The 24,822-nt window shown below is 40.0% G+C and overlaps 1 protein-coding gene and 1 non-coding gene across 3 annotated transcripts in view; one reads left to right on the top strand and one right to left on the bottom strand.

The window, feature by feature from the left end:
* Positions 1-24,822, bottom strand: part of CMYA5 (cardiomyopathy associated 5) — a 98,177-nt gene that overhangs the window by 41,803 nt on the left and 31,552 nt on the right. For both annotated transcript variants that reach the window (XM_061430050.1, XM_061430049.1), the window contains exon 2: positions 1,866-12,105. In XM_061430050.1, the coding sequence (XP_061286034.1) occupies positions 1,866-12,105 (10,240 nt within the window). The remainder of the gene's footprint in view (positions 1-1,865; positions 12,106-24,822) is intronic.
* On the top strand, positions 17,788-17,915 carry LOC133256293 (small nucleolar RNA SNORA72). Its single transcript, XR_009739167.1, has one exon. It is a non-coding gene; the product is annotated as a small nucleolar RNA SNORA72 (small nucleolar RNA).

The raw sequence follows: 24,822 nt of genomic DNA, 5'->3' as shown, positions 1-24,822 counted from the left end.
TTGATTTTGGGGAGCTACAAGTCCAGGTTCCTTTATTTTTGTTTTTATTCCCTATGATGAGCACGACTCTTAACATGGAATAGGAAGGGAGAGAGAAAGAGGGAAGGAAGAGAGTGATGGAAGAAATAAATGACAGATAAAAGATAATCCACCAAAACAGGGATGGAGTGGAGGGAGAAGCCAGGACCTGGACAATCTACAAATGCAGCCGTCAGTTCCCGAAAAATCACAGATGGCCACTCACAAGATGCTAGAGAATTCTCAAGTGACAACTTCTTAAATTTATTTTTAATTTTTAAAAAGTGCCAACCAATTCAATCTTCACAGTCCATTTAATGAACGAAGCAAGTCTCTGGCTTAGTCAATTTGTTCTGCACTTTCTGTTCATACTCTTTGGAGAAAGTCCGGAAAAAAATAAAAAGAACTTTAAAATGGTTTTAAAGCAGGAGACATCATATCTCTCTGCTTCTGAAATTTGTTTTAAATTGACAGGATTTAGACAGAATTATTTTTTTAATTTCTAAAACTCACAGAGATAAACAGAACATAATTAAGAAGGCTGAAAAAAAGTCTTCTTTCTGCTGACAGTACCCACTAGTTGTTAGTTAACAAAACCAAGTGTCATCAAAGAACGGGGCATGTTTCACTGGTGCTGATGCATCTGAATGCCTGAGAGTCCAAAAAGAAATTGAACCACGGCCTATTCCCAAACTTGACTAGGTAAAGTTTCAACAAAATACAAGTTGAGAAGGATTACTTTTCCAGAAAAAAGACCAAAAAATCTAAGATTCAAATGTGTTATCCTACTGAATCAAAATGAATCTGACAGTGATCAGTGACCGAACTGAATGATCGTATTGAAAACCGCCACCGTTACGAAGGCCCTGAGCAGAGTAACAAAGGCACACATCAAGAGCACGAGCTCTGGCATCAGACAGATCTGGGCACCAATCCTAGTTCTGTCTTCTACGACCTTGGACTTGATGGGCTCTCTGAGCCCATTTTGTTACCTGCAAATCAAAGACAATGACAGGGTTTTTGTGAGAATTAAAAGATATCCTGTATATAAAGAACTTAATACATTGCCTGGCCCATAGTAAGTGCTCAGTTCTTGCTATTACTTGGAATTTTAGATCATTCTGTTACTGCATGGAGAGTAGATTGATGAGTTAAGAGTGGAGATTCCAGTTAGAAGGCTACTGAAAGGTAGGTGAGAATCTTAAAGACTAAGTGTTTGAGTTCCAATAGTATTTCTAAGAAGTAAGATATTTATAAGGATAGGTGTTATGACTAACTTTCTAACATTGGGAGTCTGTAGACATAGCCAGAAGGAATGCAAAAACTTTCCAGTTCTACCATCAATTTTATAAATAAAGAAGAAATGTGGAGAAAATAAAAATTTTAAATGTCTTACTATCTTGAACATTTTATAAAACTTGCAATAAAATTGTTTAATATGATATAATGTGTATTTTTAAAGGATCATACTGTAGATAATAGAAAATAAATTGCATTCTGTACTCTAACATGTATTTTTGTATTTGAAATTATTTCTTTTTTGGATAATGTTAAGGGCTACTTTTATAAAATAAGAGACCTCAAAGACAGTTAACGGGGAATGCCAGTTATTTATCCTGGTATACAGAGAATTTAGAAAAAAACTGGCGCATATTATGTACTCAATAAATGCCTGTCAAAGTGATGTTAACTAAATAACTAGGGAAATATTCCTAGGTTTTTTTTCAGACTATTATGTCTAAAGATGAATGTATCAAATATTGGTCATTTTTTACATTGAGAAAATGAGAAAACAGATTAATTGTCTACGTATGATTACACACTTCTACACTTTAAAATCTATTTACCTTTACGGCACTTATAGCTGTATCAAGTGTTGAAATCTCATGGTCCTTGTGAGTGCCAAGCATCTTGTCAACAGCAGAAATTGGGCTTTTGCATGTGTAGCAATATGTGTCAATCTGAGATGTTTTCATTTCCTTTTGTTCCTTCTCCGTTACCAACTCTGATAGTAACTGGTCTTGTTCTGCCATCTCTATGTCCAACTCTTTCTGTTCAGCAGACTTTCTTTGTTCTGCTTCAGTCACAAGTTCATTTTCACTGACATGTTCAAAGGATTCTTTCCCTTGAGATAACACATCTTCAGGGGTGGACTCTGAATACAGGTCTTCTGATAGAGTGTCTTGAGTAACCACTTCATAATTCAGGGATTCAGCAAATTCATACTCATCCTGAACAGGGCTACTGCGGACCCAGTCTTCACTCGGCTCAGGGGGAACCATTATTTGAGGTTCTTCTTGCAGTGTTTCTTGCATGCAAGTTGCACCAGATGCAAATTCTTCCTCTGGGAAGGACACTTGCACTGGGACATTCAGACTGACCTCTGGGTTTGCATTTGCTGCTTCATTAGTCTGACTGCTTGTTTCATCTACTCTCTCCAGGACATGATGAGTGTCTTCAAATGGAACCGCATAGCTTATCCTCTGGGTAACCACTCTCACTTCCTCAGTGATGGGAGCTCTCCTTTGCATGGCTACATTGTCAAGGGTCTCCATGTGGCCTACTGATTCTCCTTCCCTGTAAGCTGCTTTCTGTTTCTCTTCCAGACTCTCCTCCCTGCCAATAGTTGCAAACTTGCCCCAAATTTCCCCTTCTGCAGTTATTGGTTGGTATGAATCATCCTTATCAATTGGCTTTTCTTCGAGACCTTGGCCTTGGTCCTTTTCAGTTACAGATGTGTCATGGAGAATGTCATCTTTGAGTATGTACTTCTCAAAATATATTCCTGTTCCATCATCGGTGTCAGAATTTCTGCTTGGAAATGAAGCTTCAGAATTCACACTGTCACCTTCAGAAGCTGTCTCCCCTTCTTTCTTTTTCTCTCCAACTGCTTCTTCATATAGATCTTTGTATAAAAATGCAAGCGCAGGTGGCTCCTCCAGAAGTTCAGGATTGATGGCTTTTGCAGTGGTAGGAAATATCTGGGTTCGTGACAAAACTCCTTCCTCTTCATCAAATAAAGGCATCCCAGGTGACTTTGAGTCCACGTCTCTGTCTGTGCTCTTTGGAGCATCTCTGTCTGTTAATTTTTGGATAACCAAAGACTTTTGGGTCTCTGGGTCAGATAATTTGCTGTAGTCCTTTTCGAGTCCATAGAAACTTTCATCTAATTTCACCAAGTCATATTCATGTTCTAGGGCACCTTCCTCTGAATGTTCTGGGAAAGAGACAGTTTCTTCTGGAACTTCTTTTGATAGTCCTGCCTCTAATTTCCATGGAGCGCTCTGTTTTTCTGGGTCAGGGGAGATGTTATAATCAATCAATGTATATTTTTCAAAGTAATCCTCTTCATCAGGACTTGTGGGCTGATTAAAGGCTAAATCACCAGTTTCTGAGTCTGTGGGTATCTCCTCTTTGGTTGTATGAATTTCCTTTTGTTGGTCTTCTTTCAATGATATAACTTTTATATCAGAATCTTCTAACTTACTCTGTAGTGTTTTATGGCAAGCAACTTCCTCACTCTCATCACGGAGGAGTATAGGCTTAAATGAGATCTTCTCTTCCAAATATTCTAACTTATCTTGCATTTGTTCACTTTCTTCCTGATCAACTGAAGAAATAAATGCAGGAGCATGAATATTCAGTATTTCACAACCTTCAGAAATGATACTGAAGGCACTCTTTTGCTCTTCAGAAAGTCCAGCTGGCTTACTAGTCACTGTAAATTCTTCATCTCTTACGCTTGTGTCTTCAGGCTCCTTAGAAACCACCTCATCAGCACTGATTGTTGATGCATTAGTAATAAATTGAGCATAGTTACTGCTTGCTGACGGGCATGGTTCATATACTTGGGAATCTTCTACAGCCTCCAAGTGGTGTTTTGAAACAAGAACAGGCTGTTCAAACATTTCAGACGTTTGATCTTTAGATGTTTGAGTAGTATGGACTGTAGGCCTATGTGGAGTCACTTCTGACCATGGTAGTTCTTGTTTCTTCTCTGGACTAACTTCTGGAGATGCTCCTGAAGTGAGTGTTTGAGGTTTCACAGATGACAACAGATATGAAGGTGTTTCTAAGCTCTTTGTTTCGCCAAAAGGACGATCTAAAATCCTTTCAGATTCTTTAGATGGAGAGCCTTGTTTACTTTCTTCTGTGGTACCAACTGAGCCAGCTTTTGGCAGCTCTGACACTAGGACCTGTCCCTTTTCTTCACTGTGAGTCACCACATCCCTGCTTGACTTTTCCAGTACCAGGTTTCCTTCCTTAGGTAAAGAGGGCTCATTTATTTCATCATGATACGGAAGATCCACGGGAAGGAAAGCCTTGGTTTCCTCCACCAAAACTTCACGTTCTTCTAATGGATGTGGTTGACTTCCTACTGCCTTTGTTTCCCTGATTTCAGAGTAAGCCTCTGAGATAGTGGTTTCTAATGTTTCAGCAGCTTCTGTGGTTTTAACTAATGAAAATGGTTGGGTTTCACCCAAAGTAAGACGGAAAGAGATATCTGACTCTTCAGGCGGATGCCCAGCTATACTTATGGAATATGGCTGAATTTCCTGCTCCCTCCCTTCTGAAAATGCATGTGACTGCTCTTCTTTTTCTTCTCCTTTCTCCTCCTCAATAATTTTGTATCTTTCTTTGTGGTCTTCATTTTGATAGACTTGCTGCAGCACAGTAGCAGCTTTTGGTTCTTCCAATTTAACAGGGCTAGGCCCATGTATAATTTTTGCCTTCTCTATTTCATTAATATCTCTATGTTCTAATGGGGCTGCTGTTTCTTGTTTTTCTTCCAGCACCTTCCTTTCTGCCAAAGAATATGATCTCATTCCCAAGTTACCTTTCTGCTCAGCTGGGCTAACAGATCTGAGTTTTACTTCCTCTTCAGAAATTTTCAAGGAAACGGGTTTTGGCATCTCTTTCCCTAGTCTGTCTTCACCAAGATCAATTAAACTGCCTTTAGGTTCTTCTCCTGGCAAAATTATTGACTCCAGCTTCTCTGATTCCTCTGTGATATTTTTACTTGCAAAGTTAGATGAAGCTGATTCTGGCTGTTGTGGCACCTTATCTGTTGCATCAACTAAAAACAGTGGTTTTTCTTTTTGATCACTTCTTGGCTCTTCTTTAAGAATAGAAATATTCCATTTAGATCGAGGGGAGATTTCTGGCTTCTGGAGTCTTTTGCTGTCAGTGACATGAAGAGGAACAGCATTTTTGGCTTCTTCCATAATGGATTTTTCACCCATGGGAGAATCAGATTGAATTCTAAGATGTCCCTCGCCATCAGCAGAAGTAACTACTGAGGTCAGGTCCATTTCTCCTGAATAGTCTAGGACTTCTTTCTTCCCATAATCATCACTAGATGCCTCAAAATTGGATTTTGGCTGTGGCGAAACTTCTACATCTGATAACAATGCAGGTTTTTCTTTAAAATCTTGATGCTCACCAGATTTAACTAAAGAACCTGCGGATTCTGAAGCAGTTTCACGTTTGGCCTCTAGGAATAGATGACTCACTGGCTTCTCAGTTCCATGAACGTCAGCTGGAGCAGGACCTTCAGAATCTGTCACAGTCACTGTATTTTCTTCAGATGGGCTGGGCTGAGCTTCTAAATCTTCTTTTTCAGCAACTTTGTTATCTAGAGTGCTTGATCTAAAAAAGAAACTGGACACCCATGATGTGAAAGATGAAATTCCTTTCTTTCCCTTTTCCTCAGAGATGCTGGGCTCCACTGCCTTCTGCTGCTTGGGCGGCTTTTGTATCACCTCAGGTGACTCTAGGGGTTGAGGTTCTTCATTTTCTTGGGTTGAGGAGAGTGGTTTTATTTGTGTGGGTGCTTTCACTTCGGATGGTGGTTTCCTTCTCTCATTAGCATCATCTGCAACCTTTGGCTGAACCACGTTGGATTCTTCTAATGGCTTCTCTCCAGGCAAAGGGGATATATGGCCATGTGCTTCTTTTTCAATGCCCAGTGCAGGTTCTGCCTCTTCAGCCAAGACACGGGCAGCTTTGACAAGAGAGGGAGGAGTTTCTGATTTGACTTGTTCCATTGATGCGCCAGACACTGGTTTCTGGAGGCCTCCTTCATAAGGTGTTTTGATTTCTTCCTGGCTGCCTTCTTTGCAAGGCCTGGAAATTTCTGTGTTTGCTTTCTCCACTACCAAACTTTCACCCCCAACAAAAGAAAGGGTCTGCTTCCCTTCTGCCTCACTTCTCTCCACATTTCCAGCTGGAACTAAAGATTTTGGTTTGGGGGCCAGCTTTATGTCTTCAGAAGAGTAAGTTTCAGTTGCTAAGGTCTCTACATTATCACGGGAGGTATCGAGAGTAGACACTGGTTCTTGGAATGCTACGTGAGGTTCTTCTGCAGAAGGTGGCAGAATTTGCTTTCTGATTTCAGGCATGTGGTCTTTCTCTGGCAGAGCAGGCTTGAGCTGCCCTGTCATCAGATCATTGGTACCAGAATGATCCAGCTGCACAGATTCCATGGCTCTTTCTTCATGATGACTTACCAAGTCTCCTTCTGGCTCTTTCAGCATCCAGTTTTCATCCTTTGGAGAAATAAGGGCCTCTTTCATGTGTGTTTCTCTAACATTTGTAGGTTCAGTTGTCATAAATAATTTTGATTCTTCCAAAGGCAAATTTTCTTTCATAAACAAAACTTGTTTAATACCCAGGTCTTGTTTATCTGCAAAAGACCTGCTTATTTCAGGTAATGTAGCAGCTTGATCTGAATCAAGTGCTTCTTCAGGCTTCTGTTGCACAAAGAGGTCAGAAGAAGTGATATTTGATGGCTCTGTTATACTCTGCAGTACATGAAATGAATTTGGTTGGTCAGTTTCATTTGGCTTAGTTACAGTATCTTCTGTCTCTTGTGCCTTCAAATTTCCTGCTGGCTGTAATGGGCTTATTTCTTGTTTTTCTTCTTTTTTAAAGTCAGCTGAACGGTTTAGCTCTTCTGATAATCCTTTTGAGGATAAAGTGTATGACTGAAATTCTTCTAGGCTGTCTCCTTCAAGCTGAGAGGTAAATGCTTCCCTTGATCCTAAGCTAACTATCTTAGCAGAGAGAGATTTCATTTCTTGAATCTGAGGTTCCTCCCTAAGGTATGAAGACACCTCTGAAATTTCAGGAACTGTAGTTGACACATGAAGTTCCCTGTTTTCCTCTTTTCCTTCTCCTCTGCTCCTGAGCTCTGGTAGGCCCTTTGCTAAGGCAGAATTCTCTGTTTCAGGTAGGGGAGATTTTATGTGTTCTGTCTGTATGGATCCACTTTGCCTATTTACATGACCAGCGAATTCTGAGCCAGCATTTCCAGTATCAGGGAATTCTGATACTGGATGTGTCTTGTCTCTCTTCTCAGGTTCCAAAGACAGCTGTGCCAGAGCGAGACCTGGTTTTTCTGACCGGAAATCTCCCTGAATTACAGAGGGTGTCTCTACTGCCTGTTCCCTCTTATCACCACTGAAGGTTAAGAATGTTGAAGCTAAGTCTTCTGATGTTAAATGTTCCAACTCAGGAACAGAACTTGCTGTCACCTCATCTTTGCCTTTTGGGACTATATATTTGGGTGCAGGCGACATGTTCTGTGAGGAAGGAAGTTCAGTTTCTGTTTTCTTTATCTCACCACCTAGGCTGAGCGAAGGCACATGTTCAGGTCCTGACATCTCTGAGGCAGACACAGAATTTTTTTTCTGTGATAAATCCAAATATTCAGAGTCGAGAACTGTGGGAAATGAAAGATCTTGTTTGTCTTCCACCCTTGCTTCCTTTGATACATCTGAATGCTGAGAAGACAAAGTCTTGGTTATTGCCAACCCAGGTTTAATGTCTTCAGTCTCTACCTTTGACAAAACAGAATGCTCTGATATAGAGGATATGCTTGCAGGTAAATCAAATTTAATTTCTTTCTCGACTTCTGACCAAGCTGGATATTGTGATGCAGCAGTTTCAGTGGGAGACGGACTGGCTTTGATTGCTACCTTGTCTTCTTTAAAAAGTGAATGCTCATCTACAGGTGGTAAACCACTTCCTAATTCACTCTTTTCTCCTTTTGTTAAGACTGGATGTTCTATAGGGGTGGTAAGAGGTAAATTTGTTGGGATTTCTTCTTTTGCTAATTTGGTTAAGTTTGAATCATGCTTTGTCTCAGATGTTGCGGTTATTGAAGAACTGGGTTCGATTTCTTTCTTTATTTCTTCTGACAAAGCTGAAAATTCAAATTCTGGTACAGGTGGTCCATGCTCAACTTCCTGTTCCACTCCTGGTGAAGCTGAACGCGGCACTCTAGGTGTACGAGTTACTTTAGAATCCAGTTTCACTTCTGTTTTTACCACTGATGAAATCTCAGGTCTAGATAAAGATGTTTCCTTTAGAGGTGAATATGGCTTCGTTACTTCAGGCTCCTTCTCTGACAACCTTCTCTGTTCTAGTTCAGATGTCACAGTTGGAGCTAAATTGGGTTTGACATCCTTCTTTGGCTCATCTGCCAAGTCAGGCAGAACTGAATCTTTCATCCCAGACTCTGGGACATTTGGAGGCTGAGGCTCCATTTCTTGATCCTGCAATACATGTGCTATAGCTTCTTGAGAATCAGGCACAATTTCTTCCTTACTTTCAACTTTTAACAAAGCCATCTGTTCATCTGCAGATTTTGAAGTGAGGGATGTTTGGGGTTCTTGTTCTTTCTTAATTGCATATACTGAATCAGGTGAAACTGAACACTGAGATGCCGGCAAAACAGGTTTGGTTTCTTCCTTTACTGTGGGTACTTCCTTTACTGCAAGTGCTGCAGCTAGCGATGAACTAGACTTGGTTTCTCCCCTCTCTGAATCACTGGTTAAACTTGGTGGAATCGAGTCTTCAGGCTCAGGTTCTAAATACGTTTGTGTTCTCTGCTTCTGTGCCAGAATGAGATATTCAGATACAGATGCTGATGTTGTTTGAGCATCGGGCTTAATTTCTGCTTTCTCTGCTTCATTTGTTGAAGGGAGCTGACTCAAGTCTTCAGGTGCAGACACCGAAGGTTCAGCTCTTTGCTTCTGTGATGAACTTAGATGCTCAGGAACAGGTGTAGTCGTCGTTGGCGCAATTTCTTCCTCATCTGCTTCTGAGAAGCGAGGATATCCTGATGCAGCCATTGCAGTTAACAGTGAATCAGGCTCAATTTCCTTTTTGTTCATTTCTGGGATCCTATATGGTGGGATGGAAGCCTGTGACGCTGAGTCTGGAGAAAAAAGTTCTGTTTCCTCAGTGTCTTCATCGGACAAAATAGTGTGTTCAGACGGTGATGTTAAACATATTGGAGAATCACACTCAAATTCTCTCTTTCCTGTTGTTGCATAGGGTGGAAATGAGAATTCTGACACAAAAGCCGAGTCTGGAGAAAAAGGTCCAATGTCTTCTTGCTCTTCTTCTGAGAAAATCATGGGGGAGGAGGAACCTTTTAGATTTAAAGGGGATGTGTGGACAATTTCTTCCTCCTGTGATTCGGGTGTTGCATATGGTGGTACTGAAAGTTCAGAAGCAGAGGTGCAGGAGGGTGTGTACCGCTCCATTTCTACCGTCTCTTCTTCCGAGAGGACCACGTGATCAGGTGGGGCAGCTGAAAGTCGTGGGACCTGGCATTCAGGAGTCCCCTCAGTTGTGGATGGTGGGAGGAAGCCTTCAGGTAACGAGGCCACCTCTGGGGTATAGAATCCAGCGTCTTCCTTCTCTTCTTCTAACACAGTCTTGTGCTCAGAAACACCTTCTGATTTCAAAAGGGAGACATCATCAATTATGTTCTTTGGGGATTCCTGTCTTACATTTGGTGGGACTGCATTTTGGAAGGTCAGTGCTGAATCTCGTGTGACACCCTCATTTCCTAGGTTCTCTTCTTCTGACAGGATGGCATGTTCAGATGTCACGGCTGAAAGCAGTGGGGCCTGGCCTTCAGAAGTCCCCTCAGTTGTGTGTGGTGAGAGAGAACGTTCAGAAAGAGAGGCCACCTCTGGGGAACACAGCCCAGGGTCTTCATTCTCTTCTTCTGACAGAATCAGGGGCTCAGAAACACCCTGTGACTTTAATGGGGACTTAAGGTCTACTGTTTTCTTTGGTGACTCTTCTGTTGCCTGAGAGGGAACTAAATATTCAGAAGCAGATGTGGAATCCGGCGTGTAATGCCCACTTTCTGAGGCCTCTTCTCCGGACAGGATCATGGGTTCTGGTGTAACTGCTGAAAACAGTGGGGACTGGCATTCAAGAGTTTTCTCAGTTGTGGAGGGTGAGACAGATATAGAAGCTGAAGTTGGGGAAGAAGGCTCAAATTTATCATCCTCTTCTTCTGACAAAACTGCATGTTCAGATACAGTTTTCACATGAGGTAAAGAAACTGGCTCAGCTTCTTGCTTCTCTAGTTCATAGTTCCAATCCTGTGGGGCTGAATACTCTGACACAAAAGCAGAATCAGTAGAAACAGACTCATTTTCCTCTCTTTCTTCCTCAGACAAGGTGACATGTTCAGGTGTTGAAGTTGTCAGTAATGGCAGAAGGGTCTCCTCTTTTTCCTCCACTTCAGGGGCCAAGTGTGGTGGGAAGGGCTCCTCAGAAACTGATGGACTTTCTGGGTAATCAAGTTCTATGATCTCTTCTTCCACTAAGTTAGAATCTTCAGGTTCAGGGGTAGCAGCCATTGGTAGTGGCATTTCTATTTCTTCCTTCTCTGGTTCCTCTAACACTAGAGGTTCAAAAAGAGAAATGGATGGCTCAGGCACAGTTTCTCCCTTCCCTCCTTTGATGATGAGATGAGGAGGGGTCAGTTGGTCAGCGACTGGTTCTACCCTTTCCCGAGAAATCAGATCCAGCTTGTCTCTCTCAGGGCTGAAATCTTCTGGGACAGAGGCTGTCAGACCTGGTGCACCTGATTCCAGAGAACCCTTCTCTGCCTCTAGTGAAATGGAATGGTCAACCGAAGATATGTCTTCCGTCTTCACTTCATCCACTACAGGCGGTGAGGCTGAAGAGTCAGGCTCTGCAATTACTATTTCTTGTGAATCAGCCTCAGATTCTTCCTTTGCAGTTTCCAGGAACGCGGCTACAGATGTATCAGGTGTGAGAGAGGAAGGCTTCATTTCACGGGGCTTTGCTTCATCAACCAGCAGTCGTGGCACTACCCGAGGAGGGCTGAGCTGTGATTCCCGTTCTGCTATGGCATGACTTGTATGAGAGGAAGGTGTGTGCTGGGCGGCAGATGCAGCCCTTAAGGGAAAATCATCGTAAGTTTTCTTCTGATCTTCATGACTGAATAAGGAGGTCAGGGACTTTGATCCTTTGGAGAACGCATCTCTCCAGGGTGGAGCAAGCTCTTTTACTTTAACATCTTCTATGCTTTGGGCTACTGACTTGCCTGTTTTGGAAACTACTTTAAGATCATGATCGCCTAACTCTGGCTCTAGACTAATGGATGCTTCTTTCCCCTTCCTATAATGGATTTCTTTAATGACATAACCCTTTGGCAATGTTCCATAAAATTGCAGAGGAATTAATTCTTCTTTAACAGAATTGAACATCTTGATTTTATACTGTACTGTTCCTATGTAGACTGGCCTTAACACTAGGGGCTTATACTCTTTGTATATTGCCCCCGTAATGGGAGGTGTACTTGAGGTGCTCTTCTTTTTTCTCATCTTATCATAAGTGCCAGTAGATGACTTGTCTTTCTGGGTGGTTAGTTCCTGACTTTCTGAAATTAAAGGAGTACTTGTTTTGTTTGCAGGAACATCTTGGGATTCGAAAGAATTTCTCTTTTTGTTGCCTTTCCGACGCAGAGATGGTGAGCCATGCTTTGACTTAGGCTTTCTTTTCCGAACTTTTTTAACTTCATCCAAGATAAAGGAAACATTCCCTGGAGGAGAATTTAGAGTCGACCCTTCCAGACTACACACACCAGACGTCTGACTTTCTTCTGAGGCCCAAGGGGTGGAAGGCCTACTTGAACTGGTCTCCCAGGTGATACCACTATCTTCCTGTTGAACTGTTACCATGGAAAAGGAGGGGTCAGATATGATACATTTCTTCTCGGTCTTGCTCTCTTCATCCTGGTCTGATAACCTACAGTAAATGATAATATTATTGACAATTTACATATAGTAATAATAATAACATCTTAATTACATGTTAAATAATAAGTAAAGATCCCATTTTTACTAGGTAAAGGATTAATGTGAAGTTAAAATATACAGATAAATGATGCCATCCATACCGAAAACCAGGACACACACAAAATAAAGTCTAAGAATTGAAATCAGGATACCAAATACAATAACACATCCCAAACTGGAATGAAATCAATATTCTGCAAAGTAGGAAAAAAAAAAAAAAAAAAAGCTAACGCTAAATTCACCACCTTTGGGACTTACCCCAGTGGTCCTCCAGTGGTTAAGACTCCATGCTCCCAATGCAGAGGGCCTGGAGTTTGATCCCTGGTCAGAGACCTAGATCCCACATGCTCCAACTAAGGATCCTGAATGCCACAACTAAGACCCTGTGCCGCCAAATAAACATTTAAAAATAAAAAAATAAAAATAAATTCACCACCTTCGCCTATCACCCTATCAGAGAGTGAGCCTCTTGTGACTCCTCCAGCCCTTCAGACTTGCTATTATCTATACGACAACAGTCACCAGGACCTTCATAATGGCTCTTCAATCTGTGGCTCCGTGTTACTGTTACCACTACTGTGACCCAGCTTTTTATCACATCACTCTGCCATGGACTACTTCATTAGCTTCCTAACTGGTCAGCTGATATCACATTTACCTCCCACCCTCCTCACACCCTCAATTCATTCTGCCTGTTTTTTCAGACCAATTTTACTAAAAATGGTCATCATGCCACTTCCTGCTCAAAAATGTCAGTAAATGCCTCATACCTGTAGAAAAATTAATTCAAGATACTTAACTCTCTGATCCCTACCTGCCCTTCTTTCCAAGTATCCACTTCCACCCTACGCCTACCTGATACATTTCTGTTTTAATTAGATAACTCACTGTCTAGTATATCATAGGAACTGTGAGTCAGGGCCATGAGGAAAAATAGTGAATACAGATACATCACAAAAAAACAGCAGCCTACTGTGTTGTACCTGATTGATCTGTAAACCAGGGGTCACAATAGAATCTACCTTATGGGATTGCTGTGAGGATTTAATTCAGTAACACACACAAAATGTGCCTTGCATGTAGTTCAGTTCAGTTGCTCCGTCATGTCCAACTCCTTGTGACCCCATGGACCGCAGCACGCCAGGCTTCCCTGCCCATCAACAACTCCCGGAGCTTACTCAAATCATGTCCATTGAGTCAGTGATGCCACCCAACCATCTCATCCCCTGTCATCCTCTTCTCCTCCTGCCCTCAATCTTTCCCAGCATCAGGGTCTTTTCCAATGAGTCAGTTCTTCACATCAGGTGGCCAAAGTCATGTCTTCCGTACAATCCTTGGGTCAAAGGAGCCTGCTAAGTTGCTTCAGTCATGTCCAACTCTGCGACCCTATGGACTGTAGCCCACCAGGCTCCTCTGTCCCAGGATTTCCCAGGCAAGAATACTGGCGTGGATTGCCTTTTCTTTCTCCATCATAGGAGCCTAGGCATGGTCATACTCAATTGGTTTGGAGAGATGGTGTTCTTGGACTAACCCTCAAGAGGTAGCTGGCTTTGGCTCTCCCTTTGAAATGCCATTGGGCCTGTCTCAGACTTCACAGCACTCTTCTCTGGAATTTTCTTACACCACCCCACCTCCCCATGCTCATGCCATTCCTCCATCTATAATTCTTCCCCACCTAAAACTAGCTTTCCTGCATATTTAAATTCTATCTACTCTTCAAGGCTTAGTTTTAAAACCTCCAGTGTTATCAACTCTGACCAATTCAGCAGCCTGACCAATTCAGCAGTTACATTTCCTTTAAGTTAAAGATTGATATAAATAGAAAACTACTGACTGGCTTAAACACAATTTTTCTACAACAAAAAAATCTGTGCTCAAAAACCACTAAGCATAAGTATTAAATTAAACCACTTCAAAAAAACATACATGATTAAATTCAGGTTTCTTACCAATAATTCTAGGAATCAGCGAACTAAGATATACTGGAATGGATGAATTTAACACAGATGACCATTATATCTACTACTGTGGGCAGGAATCCCTTAGAAGAATGGAGTAGCCATCATGGTCAACAAAAGAGTCCGAAATGCAGTACTTGGATGCAACCTCAAAAGCGACAGAATGATCTCTGTTAGTTTCCAAGGCAAACCATTCAATATCACGGTAATCCAAGTCTATACCCTGGAACAGTAACGCTGAAGAGGCTGAAGTTGAACAGTTCTTTGAAGACCTACAAGACTTCCTAGAACTAACACCCCAAAAAGATGTCCTTTTCATTATAGGGTACTGGAATGCAAAAGTAGGAAGTCAAGAAACACCTGGAGTAACAGGAAAATTTGGCCTTGGAATACAGAATGAAGCAGGGCAAAGGCTAATAGAGTTTTGCCAAGAGAACACACTGGTCATAGCAAACACCCTCTTCCAACAACACAAGAGAAGACTCTACATATGACATCACCAGATGGTCAACACTGAAATCAGATTGATTATATTCTTTGCAGCCAAAGATGGAGAAGCTCTATACAGTCAGCAAAAACAAGACCAGGAGCTGACTGTGGCTCAGATCATGAACTCCTTATTGCCAAATTAAGACTGAAATTAAAGAAAGTGGAGAAAACCATTAGACCATTCAAGTATGACCTAAATCAAAACTCTTATGACTATACAGTGGAAGTGAGAAATAGATTTAAGGGACTAGATCTGATAGACAGAGTGCCTGACGAACTATGGACAGAGGTTCGTGACATTGTACAGGAGACAGGAATCAAGACCATCCCCAAGAAAAAGAAATGCAAGGAAGCAAAATGGCTGTCTGAGGAGGCCTTACAAATAGCTGTGAAAAGAAGGGAAGTGAAAAGCAAAGGAGAAAAGGAAAGATATACCCATTTGAATGCAGAGTTCCAAAGAATAGCAAGGAAAGATAAGAAAGCCTTCCTCAGCAGTCAATGCAAAGAAATCGAGGAAAACAATAGAATGGGAAAGACTAGAGATCCCTTCAAGAAAATTAGAGATATCAAGGGAACATTTCATGCAAAGATGGGCTCAAGAAAGGACAGAAATGGCAGGGACCTAACAGAAGCAGAAGATATTAAGAAGAGGTGGCAAGAATACACAGAAGAACTATACAAAAATGATCTTCACGACCCAGATAATGACGATGGTGTGATCACTCACCTAGAGCCAGACAATAAACTGTGGAAAATTCTGAAAGAAATGGGCATACCAGACTACCTGACCTGCCTCTTGAGAAACCTGTATGCAGGTCAGGAAGCAAAAGTTAGAACTGGACATGGAACAACAGACTGGTTCCAAATTGGGAAAGGAGTACATCGAGGCTGTATATTGTCACCCTGCTTATTTAACTTCTATGCAGAGTACATCATAAGAAACGCTGGGCTGGATGAAGCACAAGCTGGAATCAAGATTGCCAGGAGAAATATCAATAACCTCAGATATGCAGATGACACCACCCTTATGCCAGAAAGTGAAGAACTAGAGCCTTCTGATGAAACTGAAAGAGGAGAGTGAAAAAGTTGGCTTAAAACTCAACATTCAGAAAACTTAAGATCATGGCATTCAGTCCCATCACTTCAGGGCAAATAGATGGGGAACCAGTGGAAACAGCAGCAGACATTATTTTGGGGGGCTCCAAAATCACTGCAGATGGTGACTACAGCCATGAAATTAAAAGACGCTTACTCCTTGGAAGTAAAGTTATGACCAACCTAGACAGCATAATAAAAAGCAGAGACATTACTTTGCCAACAAAGGTCTGTCTAGTCAAGGCTATGGTTTTTCCAGTAGTCATGTATGGATGTGAGAGTTGAACTATAATGAAAGCTGAGTGCCAAAGAATTGATGTTTTTGAACTGTGGTGTTGGAGAAGACTCTTGAGAGTCCCTTGGACTGCAAGGACATCCAGCCAGTCCATCCTAAAGGAGATCACTCCTAAGTGTTCATTGGAAGGACTGACGTTGAAGCTGAAACTCCAATACTTTGGCCACCTGATGCGAAGAGCCTACTCATTTGAAAAGACCCTGATGCTGGGAAAGATTGAAGGTGGGAGGAGAAGGGGACAACAGAGGATGAGATGGTTGGATGGCATCACCGACTCAATAGACATGAGTTTGAGTAAGCTCCGGGAATTGGTGATGGACAGGGAGGCCCGGCGTGCTGTAGTCCATGGGATTGCAAAGAGCCCGATAGGACTGAGCAACTGAACTGAACTGAACTGAGTGCAGCACTTTAACAGCCTCATCTTTTAGGATTTGAAATCCTAACTGGAGGTGATGGGATTCCTGCTGAACTATTTCAAATTCTAAAAGATGAGATTGTTAAAGAGCTGCACTTGATATGCCAGCAAATCTGGAAAATACAGCAGTGGCCACAGGACTGGAAAAGATCAGGTTTCATTCCAAACTCAAAGAAGGGCAAGGACAAAAAATGCTCAAACTAATGCATAATTACACTCATTTCACCTGCTAGCAAAGTAATAAAATTTTATTTTATTGAGTCTAAATGCTAGAAATACATAAAAACACAGGAAATTCAGAGTCTAACAGGGAGACAGAACTAAACATTTTAATAGAGTGGTGTTAGTTCACCTACAGAAGATAGGCAAGATACAGCAAGACCATAAGGAAGGGAAGACCACAGAGGAAAGATACTTATACTGGAATTTTAAGAAGACATAGGAGTTTGCCACACGGATGAGGAGTGGTGGTCGTACAAGGATGGGAAGGTGAGTCCAGGAAAATGTCACAGAATATTAAAAAGCATACTTACGAATAAAGCAGTTTGGCTCACCAAGAAACCCAAAGTTTTCGGGGATGTCTGGATTACTGGACAGGAACAAAGGAACAGAAGGATAATAGAGCCAATAGGATCAGAGAATAACTATATTCGTATGTGTAAAGTCATAGTTAAGTATTCAAATTACACTCAGCATGAAGAAACTATTCTCTTAACAGGAGATCAATGGTTCCCATAGAGTTCAGAAGGGTTTGTTACTCAAGAACACAAGTGCTCTCATCTGTGCAAAGATAATATATACAACAAGGTTCTATAATTAACAGTATTGGCTATGAACATGATCTTATTCATTCTCCTCTGATTCTCACAAATCAACCTTCTGATTATTATTCAGCTTCCCATGCAGATTTATCTATGAGAGTGAGAAGAAATATATCTTAATGACCTGGGGAGCTCACGTCCTTCCTTCTTTCAGAGTTGTGCAAGGAGAAGGTTCAACAGATCTGAGTCAGATCCAGGCAAGAACAAATTGATACCCGAGCTGAGTGCCAAAGACTCCTTCTTCCTTTTGAGGATAAACTTTATCTGATTTCCTTCTGTTCTTATTTGTTAACAGAGATTTTTCATAATGAATGAATGTTATATTATACAACTTTAATACAACTATAAAAATGACCATATTTATTACTGTTAATGTAGTGAATTACAATGATTGATTTCCAGATATTAAAGCAACCCTGAACTCCTGAAATTACTTCAACATGGTTGTGATGTATCATATTTTTCATATTAAAAAGCTGAATTTTGCCAAGAATTTTGCTCCTGTGTTCATGAATAATTGGCCTGTAATCTCCTTCCTTACAATGTGCTTGTCAGGTTTTTTTAATCAAGATTGTGCTGCCTCTTGTAATAATCAGAACAGGCTAAACATTTGCTATGTTAGGACCACACATGTCCCCAGATCCAGTTCTTTCCCTGTGTCTGGTTTTACAAAGGCTGAGGATAACTGCCGTCCCCCACCCCACCCCCCCAAAATATTGTGCTGCCTCAAAGAACAAATTGGGAAGTGTTCTCTCACTATTCTCTGGAAGAGTTCATGGAAGATTATATTATTTCTCCCTTGAGTGTTTGGCAGACTTTACTGATAAAGTCATCTGAATCTGTAGTCTTTGCTACAGTAAGGTTTTAATTAGCAATTTATTTAATAGTTATGTGACTACATGGAATTTCTTTTGTGTCAGTTTTGATATGCTGCATTTTTCTGAGAATTGACATATTTAACCTAAATTCTAAAAACCACTGGATTAAATTTGTTCACAGTATCCTCTCAGGCTCTTTTAAGTTTTTGTAAGATCTAAAATTGTGTCCATTTTTTCAATTCTGATTTGTGTCTCCTCTTTGTTCCCTGTATCTGTAACTTTGGTCTGTGTCTTGTTTGTTCATGTGTTTTTAGATTCCACATATAAGTGAAACCATACAGTACCTGTCTTTCTCCGTCTGACTTATTTCATCTAGCATAATACCCTTTAGGTCAATCCATGGTGTTGCAAATGGCAAGATTTCATTCTTTTTATGGCTGGGTAATATTCCATTATGTATACCACATATACCACATCTTTATTTGTTCATCCATTAATGGGCACATAGGTTGCTTTCATATCTCAGCTATTGTAAATAAAGCTGTAATGAACATAGGGGTACAGATATCTTTTTGAACTGGTGTTACTTTTTTTTTTTTTCAGATAAATACTGCTGGATTTGTGGAGTAGAACTGCTCGATTGTATGATAACTCTATTTTTAATTTTTTGAGGAACCTCCACACTATTTTCCTTAGTGACTGCACCAATTTCCATTCCCACCAACGGTGCATAGGGGTCCTCTTTCCTCCACAACCTCACCAGCACTTGTTTATAATCTTTTTGATACTAGCCATTCTGATAGGTGTGAAGTGACACCGCACTGTGTTTTTGATTTGCATTTCCCTGATGATGTGTAATGGTGAATGTCTTTCATGAGCCTACTGACCATCTGAATGTCTTCTTTGGAAAAATGCCTATTCAGATTCTCTGCCCACATTTTCTTTTGTCCACTCTATGCAACATGCAGGATCTTAGTTCTCTAAGCAGGAACTGAACCCATGCCTTCCACAGTGGAAGCAGAGAGTCTTAACCACTGGACTGCCAGGTTAGTCCCCTCTGTCTATTTTTTAAGCTAGTTGTATAGTCTGTTTGTTTTTTTGATGTTGAGTTATATGCATTCTTTATATATTTTGGAAATTAACCTCTTATCAAATATATCATTAACAAATATCCTCTCTCATTCACGAGGTGGTCTTTTCATTTTATTGACAGTTCCCTTGTGATTTTTAGTTTGATGTATTTTTGCTTTTGTTTATTTTTGTTTTTGCATTTGCTTATTTTTGTGTTTCCTTTGCCTGAGGAGACACACCAAAAAGTATTGTTAAGGTCAATGTCAAAGAGCATGCCTGCATGCTAAGTCACTTCAGTCGTGTCCAACTCTTTGCGACCCTATAGGCCACAGCCTGCCAGGCTTCTCTGTCCATGAGATTCTCCAGGCATGAATTCTGGAGTGGGTTGCTATGCCCTCCTCCAAGGGATCTTCCTGACCCAGGGACCAAACCCACATCTCTTATGTCTTCTGCATTGGCAGGCAGGTTCTTTACCACTATTTTTTTACCACTATTGCCACCTGGGAAGTCAAAGGAGCATACTGCTTATGTTTTCTTTTAGAAGACATATGGTTTCAGGTCTTATATCTAATTCTTTAATCCATTTGAGTTTATTTTTGTATATGGTGTGAGGAAGCAGTCCAGTATGATTTTTTTGCATGTAGCTGTCATTTTCCCAACACTATTTATTAAAGAGGCTGTCTTTTGCTCATTATATATTCTTGCCTCTTGCATCATAGAGTAAATGACCATATGAGTTTATTTCTGGGCTCTCAGTTTTATTCCACTGATCTGTGTGTCTGTTTTTGTGCCAGTAGCATATTGTTTTGATTTCTATAGCTTTGTAGTATAGTTTGAAACCAGGGCATGTGATATCTCCAGCTTTGTTCTTCTTTCTCAAGATTGTTTTGGCTATTCAGGGTCTTTCATGGTTCCACACAAGTTTTAGAACTATTTTTTCTAGTTCTGTGAAAAATGCCATTGGTATTTTGATAGGAATTACACTGAATATTGACAGTAATTGCATTGTAGGTTGCTTTTGGTAGTATGGACATTTTAACAATATTTATTCTTTCAATTCATAAGCATGGTGTATCTTTCCCATCTGTGTTATCTTCAATTTCTTTCATCAGTACATTATAGTTTTCTGAGTACAGGTATTTCACCTTCTTAGTTAGATTTATTCCTAGGTATTTTATTTTTTGATGCAATTATAAATGGGATTGTTTTCTTTCTGATAGTTCATTGTGTATGGAAAAGCAATAGATTTCTGAATATTAGTTTTGTATCCTGCAATTTTATTCACTGATGAATTCCACTAGATGTTTGGTGGCATCTTGAGGATTTGCTATGTACAGCATCACATCATCTACAAACAGTGGCAGTTGTACTTCTTTCTTTCCAATTTGAATTCCTTTTCTTTTTTCTAATTTGCAGTAGCTAGGACTTCGAATACTATGTTGAATAAAAGTAATGAGAATGGGTATCCTTGTATTCTTCCCGATATTAGAGAAAATACTTTCAGTTTTTCACTGTTGAGGATGATGTTAGTTGTGGGCTTGTCATATGTAGCCTTTATTATGTTGAGGTATGCTCTTGCTATACCCAATTTACTGAGAGGGTTTTTTAAATCATAAATGTATGTTGAATATTGTCAAAAGCTTTTTTGCATCTATGTGATTTTTATTCTTCAATTTATGAATGTGGTGTATCACATTGATTGATTTTTGGATAATGAACCATTCTTGCATCTCTGGAATAAATCCCACTTGATCATGGTGTATGATCCTTTTAAAGTATGGCTGAATTTGATTACTAAAATTTTATTGAGGATATATGATTTTTTTAAGATATTGATCTCTTAAGTTCAATCACATTTTATCAATCTTACATTTTTACTCCCCTCCCCCCAGCATACACATTTAATGCTTTTTGTTTCATCATTTTAAATATATCATACCATTCCTTCTGGCCTGCAGAGTTTCTGCTGAAAGTGATCTGAGAGCTTTATGCAAGTTCCCTTGTATATAACATGTTGATTTTCCCTTGCTGTTTTTAGTATTCTCTCTTTAATGTTTGCCTTTTTGAATATAATGTATCTTGGTGTGGTCCTCTTTAGGTTGATCTTAATTGAGACTCTCTTTGTTTCTTAGACATGGATGTGTTTCCTTTCCTTGGTTAGGGAAGTTTCCAACTATTATATTCTCTGATCCTTTCTCTTCTTCTTCTGTGGCTCCTATAATGTGAATGTTAGTATGCTTGATACTGCCCTAGAGGTCTCTTAAATTGTCCCTATATTTAAAATTCTTTTTACTGTTCAGGTTGAGTGATTTCCACTTCTCTGTCTTCCAGTTTGCAGATCTGTTCCTCTGTATCATCTAATCTACTGTTGATTAGCTCTAGTGTATTTTTATTTCAATTATTATATTCTTCAACTGTGTTTGTTTTTTCTTTATATTTTCTAACTCTTAGAAGCTTCTGACTGCTCACTGTTTTCATCCATTCTTCTCCCGAGTTCTTTCAACATCATTATGATCATTACCTTGAACTGTTTGTAAGACATATTGCTTATCTCCCTTCCACTTAGTTATTCTTCTGGGTTTTTTTTTACCTTATTCCTTCATTCAGAACATATTCTCTGTCACTTCATTTTGCCTAATTCTCTGTTTTTATTTCTATGTATATGGTATGTTGTATTTTTAAGTTCTAGGATTTCCATTCTACTGTTTCCAGTTCTCTGACAAGAGTTCTCAATCTTGCCTTTTATATCCACGTCCCTACAAATAACTTAAGCATTAAATAAGTACAATCCCCATTCATGAGCCCTTCCCTTTCCATAAAAGTCCAGCTATGCACTAATAAGTATGACTCTGTAAGATAAGAACTTGAAGGAACTGTGTGCTATGCTACTTCTTCATTTCTAAAATTTCCCTTAATATTTCCCTTCAGATCAGATCAGTCGCTCAGTCGTGTCCGACTCTTTGCGATCCCATGAATCGCAGCACACCAGGCCTCCCTGTCCATCACCAACTCCCAGACTTCACTCAGACTCATGTCCATCGAGTCAGTGATGCCACCCAGCCATCTCATCCTCTGTCGTCCCCTTCTCCTCCTGTCCCCAATCCCTCCCAGCATCAGAGTCTTTTCCAATGAGTCAACTCTTCGCATGAGGTGGCCAAAGTACTGGAGTTTCAGCTTTAATATCATTCCTTCCAAAGAAATCCCAGGGCTGATCTTTAGAAGGGACTGGTTGGATCTCCTTGCAGTCCAAGGGACTCTCAAGAGTCTTCTCCAACACCACAGTTCAAAAGCATCAATTCTTCAGCACTCAGCCTTCTTCACAGTCCAACTCTCACATCCATACATGACCACAGGAAAAACCATAGCCTTGACCAGACGAACCTTTGTTGGCAAAGTAATGTCTCTGCTTTTGAATATGCTATCTAGGTTGGTCATAACTTTCCTTCCAAGCAGTAAGCATCTTTTAATTTCATGGCTGCAGTCACCATCTGTAGTGATTTTGGAGCCCAGAAAAATAAAGTCTGACACTGTTTCCACTGTTTCCCCATCTATTTCCCATGAAGTGGTGGGACCAGATGCCATGATCTTCGTTTTATGAATGTTAAGCTTTAAGCCAACTTTTTCACTCTCCATTTTCACTTTCATCAAGAGGCTTTTGAGTTCCTCTTCACTTTCTGGCATAAGGGTGGTGTCATCTGCATATCTGAGGTTATTGATATTTCTCCCGGCAATCTTGATTCCAGCTTGTGTTTCTTCCAGTCCAGCATTTCTCATGATGTACTCTGCATATAAGTTAAATAAGCAGCGTGACAATATACAGCCTTGACGAAACTCCTTTTCCTATTTGGAACCAGTCTGTTGTTCCATGTCCAGTTCTAACTGTTGCTTCCTGACCTGCATACAAATTTCTCAAGAGGCAGATCAGGTGTTCTAGTATTCCCATCTCTTTCAGCATTTTTCACAGTTTATTGTGATCCACACAGTCAAAGGCTTTGGCATAGTCAATAAAGCAGAAATAGATGCTTTTCTGGAACTCTCTTGCTTTTTCCATGATCCAGCGGATGTTGGCAATTTGATCTCTGGTTCCTCTGCCTTTTCTAAAACCAGCTTGAACATCAGGAAGTTTATGGTTCACATATTGCTGAAGCCTGGCTTGGAGAATTTTGAGCATGACTTTACTAGCGTGTGAGATGAGTGCAATTGTGCGGTAGTTTGAGCATTCTTTGGCATTGCCTTTCTTTGGGATTGGAAGGAAAACTGACTTTTTCCAGTCCTGTGGCCACTGCTGAGTTTTCCAAATTTGCTGGCATATTGAGTGCAGCACTTTCACAGCATCATCTTTCAGGATTTGGAATAGCTCAACTGGAATTCCATCACCTCCACTAGCTTTGTTCATAAACCCTATATTTGCATTGTGTGGCATAGTAGTATGTATATGTTCATGCCCCTTTGTATAGTAAGGATGGAATGTGATAATTCCTTAATAGTGTTTTGGTACGCTTGCCAATAATACTCTTTTATCCCACTGCTTAATTGACATTATGTTTTCTAAATTATTTTCAGTTGTATTAATATAAATCATTTCTCAAAAGATGAATTTCATTACATGTGCTGGGAAAATCTAACTTCTAAAGTTTCAAAATGAAGGATAAGGTCCTGGAATATGACCATATCTGAAAGTCCTTGTTTCCTGTTTAAGCAGTTTCACTTTAGCTGAAACTGCAACTAGTAACTCTTTGAAAATTAATAATCAATCATGAATGGAAAAAGCCTTGTAGTTTTATACTGTTTCTCATTTTACAAGTGAGGGAACCAAAGAAAGGTAATACATATATATATCCAAACTGAAACTTTTAAAGAGGAAAATGGTTATCAAAGAGGAGCTATCAAAATAATAATTTTCCTTATTTTATCATCATCTTTGTTTTGAATTGGCACTTTCTTTTTCATGAAAAGAAATAAAAACTACTCTTCTGAAGTAGAGAAACAGGTCCTCAAACTATTTTTATCTGAAGGCTGGGATTTATAACTTTTGTATTTTATTTTTGTTAGACTAAAGATTTGTATTTTGGGAACTGGTAGTCCCTTCCTCTGACCACCAGTGCAGGTGGCATTAGCGCTCCTTATAGGAGTGTAACTGTGAACAGTACCTTGGCTTTTTACCATGTCTTGTTCTACCTCAGGTGCGGCACTCACAGTACACTCACAAGAAGTGTATCAAACGAAAGAAAGTAATAGATAGGATTTTCTCCTACTCAATCTGCTAAAATGCACTTAGTATCAATTATTATAACACAGCAATGAAGTCATATATGATCTTGCTTATGTTTCAAACTTTGAAAACATGCTTCTAAAAGCCTAAAATGCTAAGCAAGTGTGTGATCTTATAATATGATTTGTTAGCATTTTATGTGGGTCCTGAAAAAAGAACCAAGTGGTCTTAAAAGCATAATCACTAATTCTACAATATTTCACTAAGAATTAATGGAATAACCATGTCCTTAGCAGAAAATTAACCTATGCATTGCTGAACAAAAGTAATATAAAATAGCATAGGTTAAAAGTAGCTTATAAGCCATTAGGGAGTTAAATAAAAATCACTAAACCATGGATGAAAAAATTATTATACAGCTTATCATGCCCTAATATCAAGTGCTTATTTTGTAACATAATAAAGACCACTTGAGTTCATTGTGGATGAGAAG

Source organism: Bos javanicus, chromosome 10 (assembly GCF_032452875.1).
Source record: "Bos javanicus breed banteng chromosome 10, ARS-OSU_banteng_1.0, whole genome shotgun sequence".
NCBI lineage: Eukaryota > Metazoa > Chordata > Mammalia > Artiodactyla > Bovidae > Bos > Bos javanicus.
Note: the sequence above shows the minus strand (reverse complement) of the source record. Positions and strands in the feature narration are given on the sequence as shown.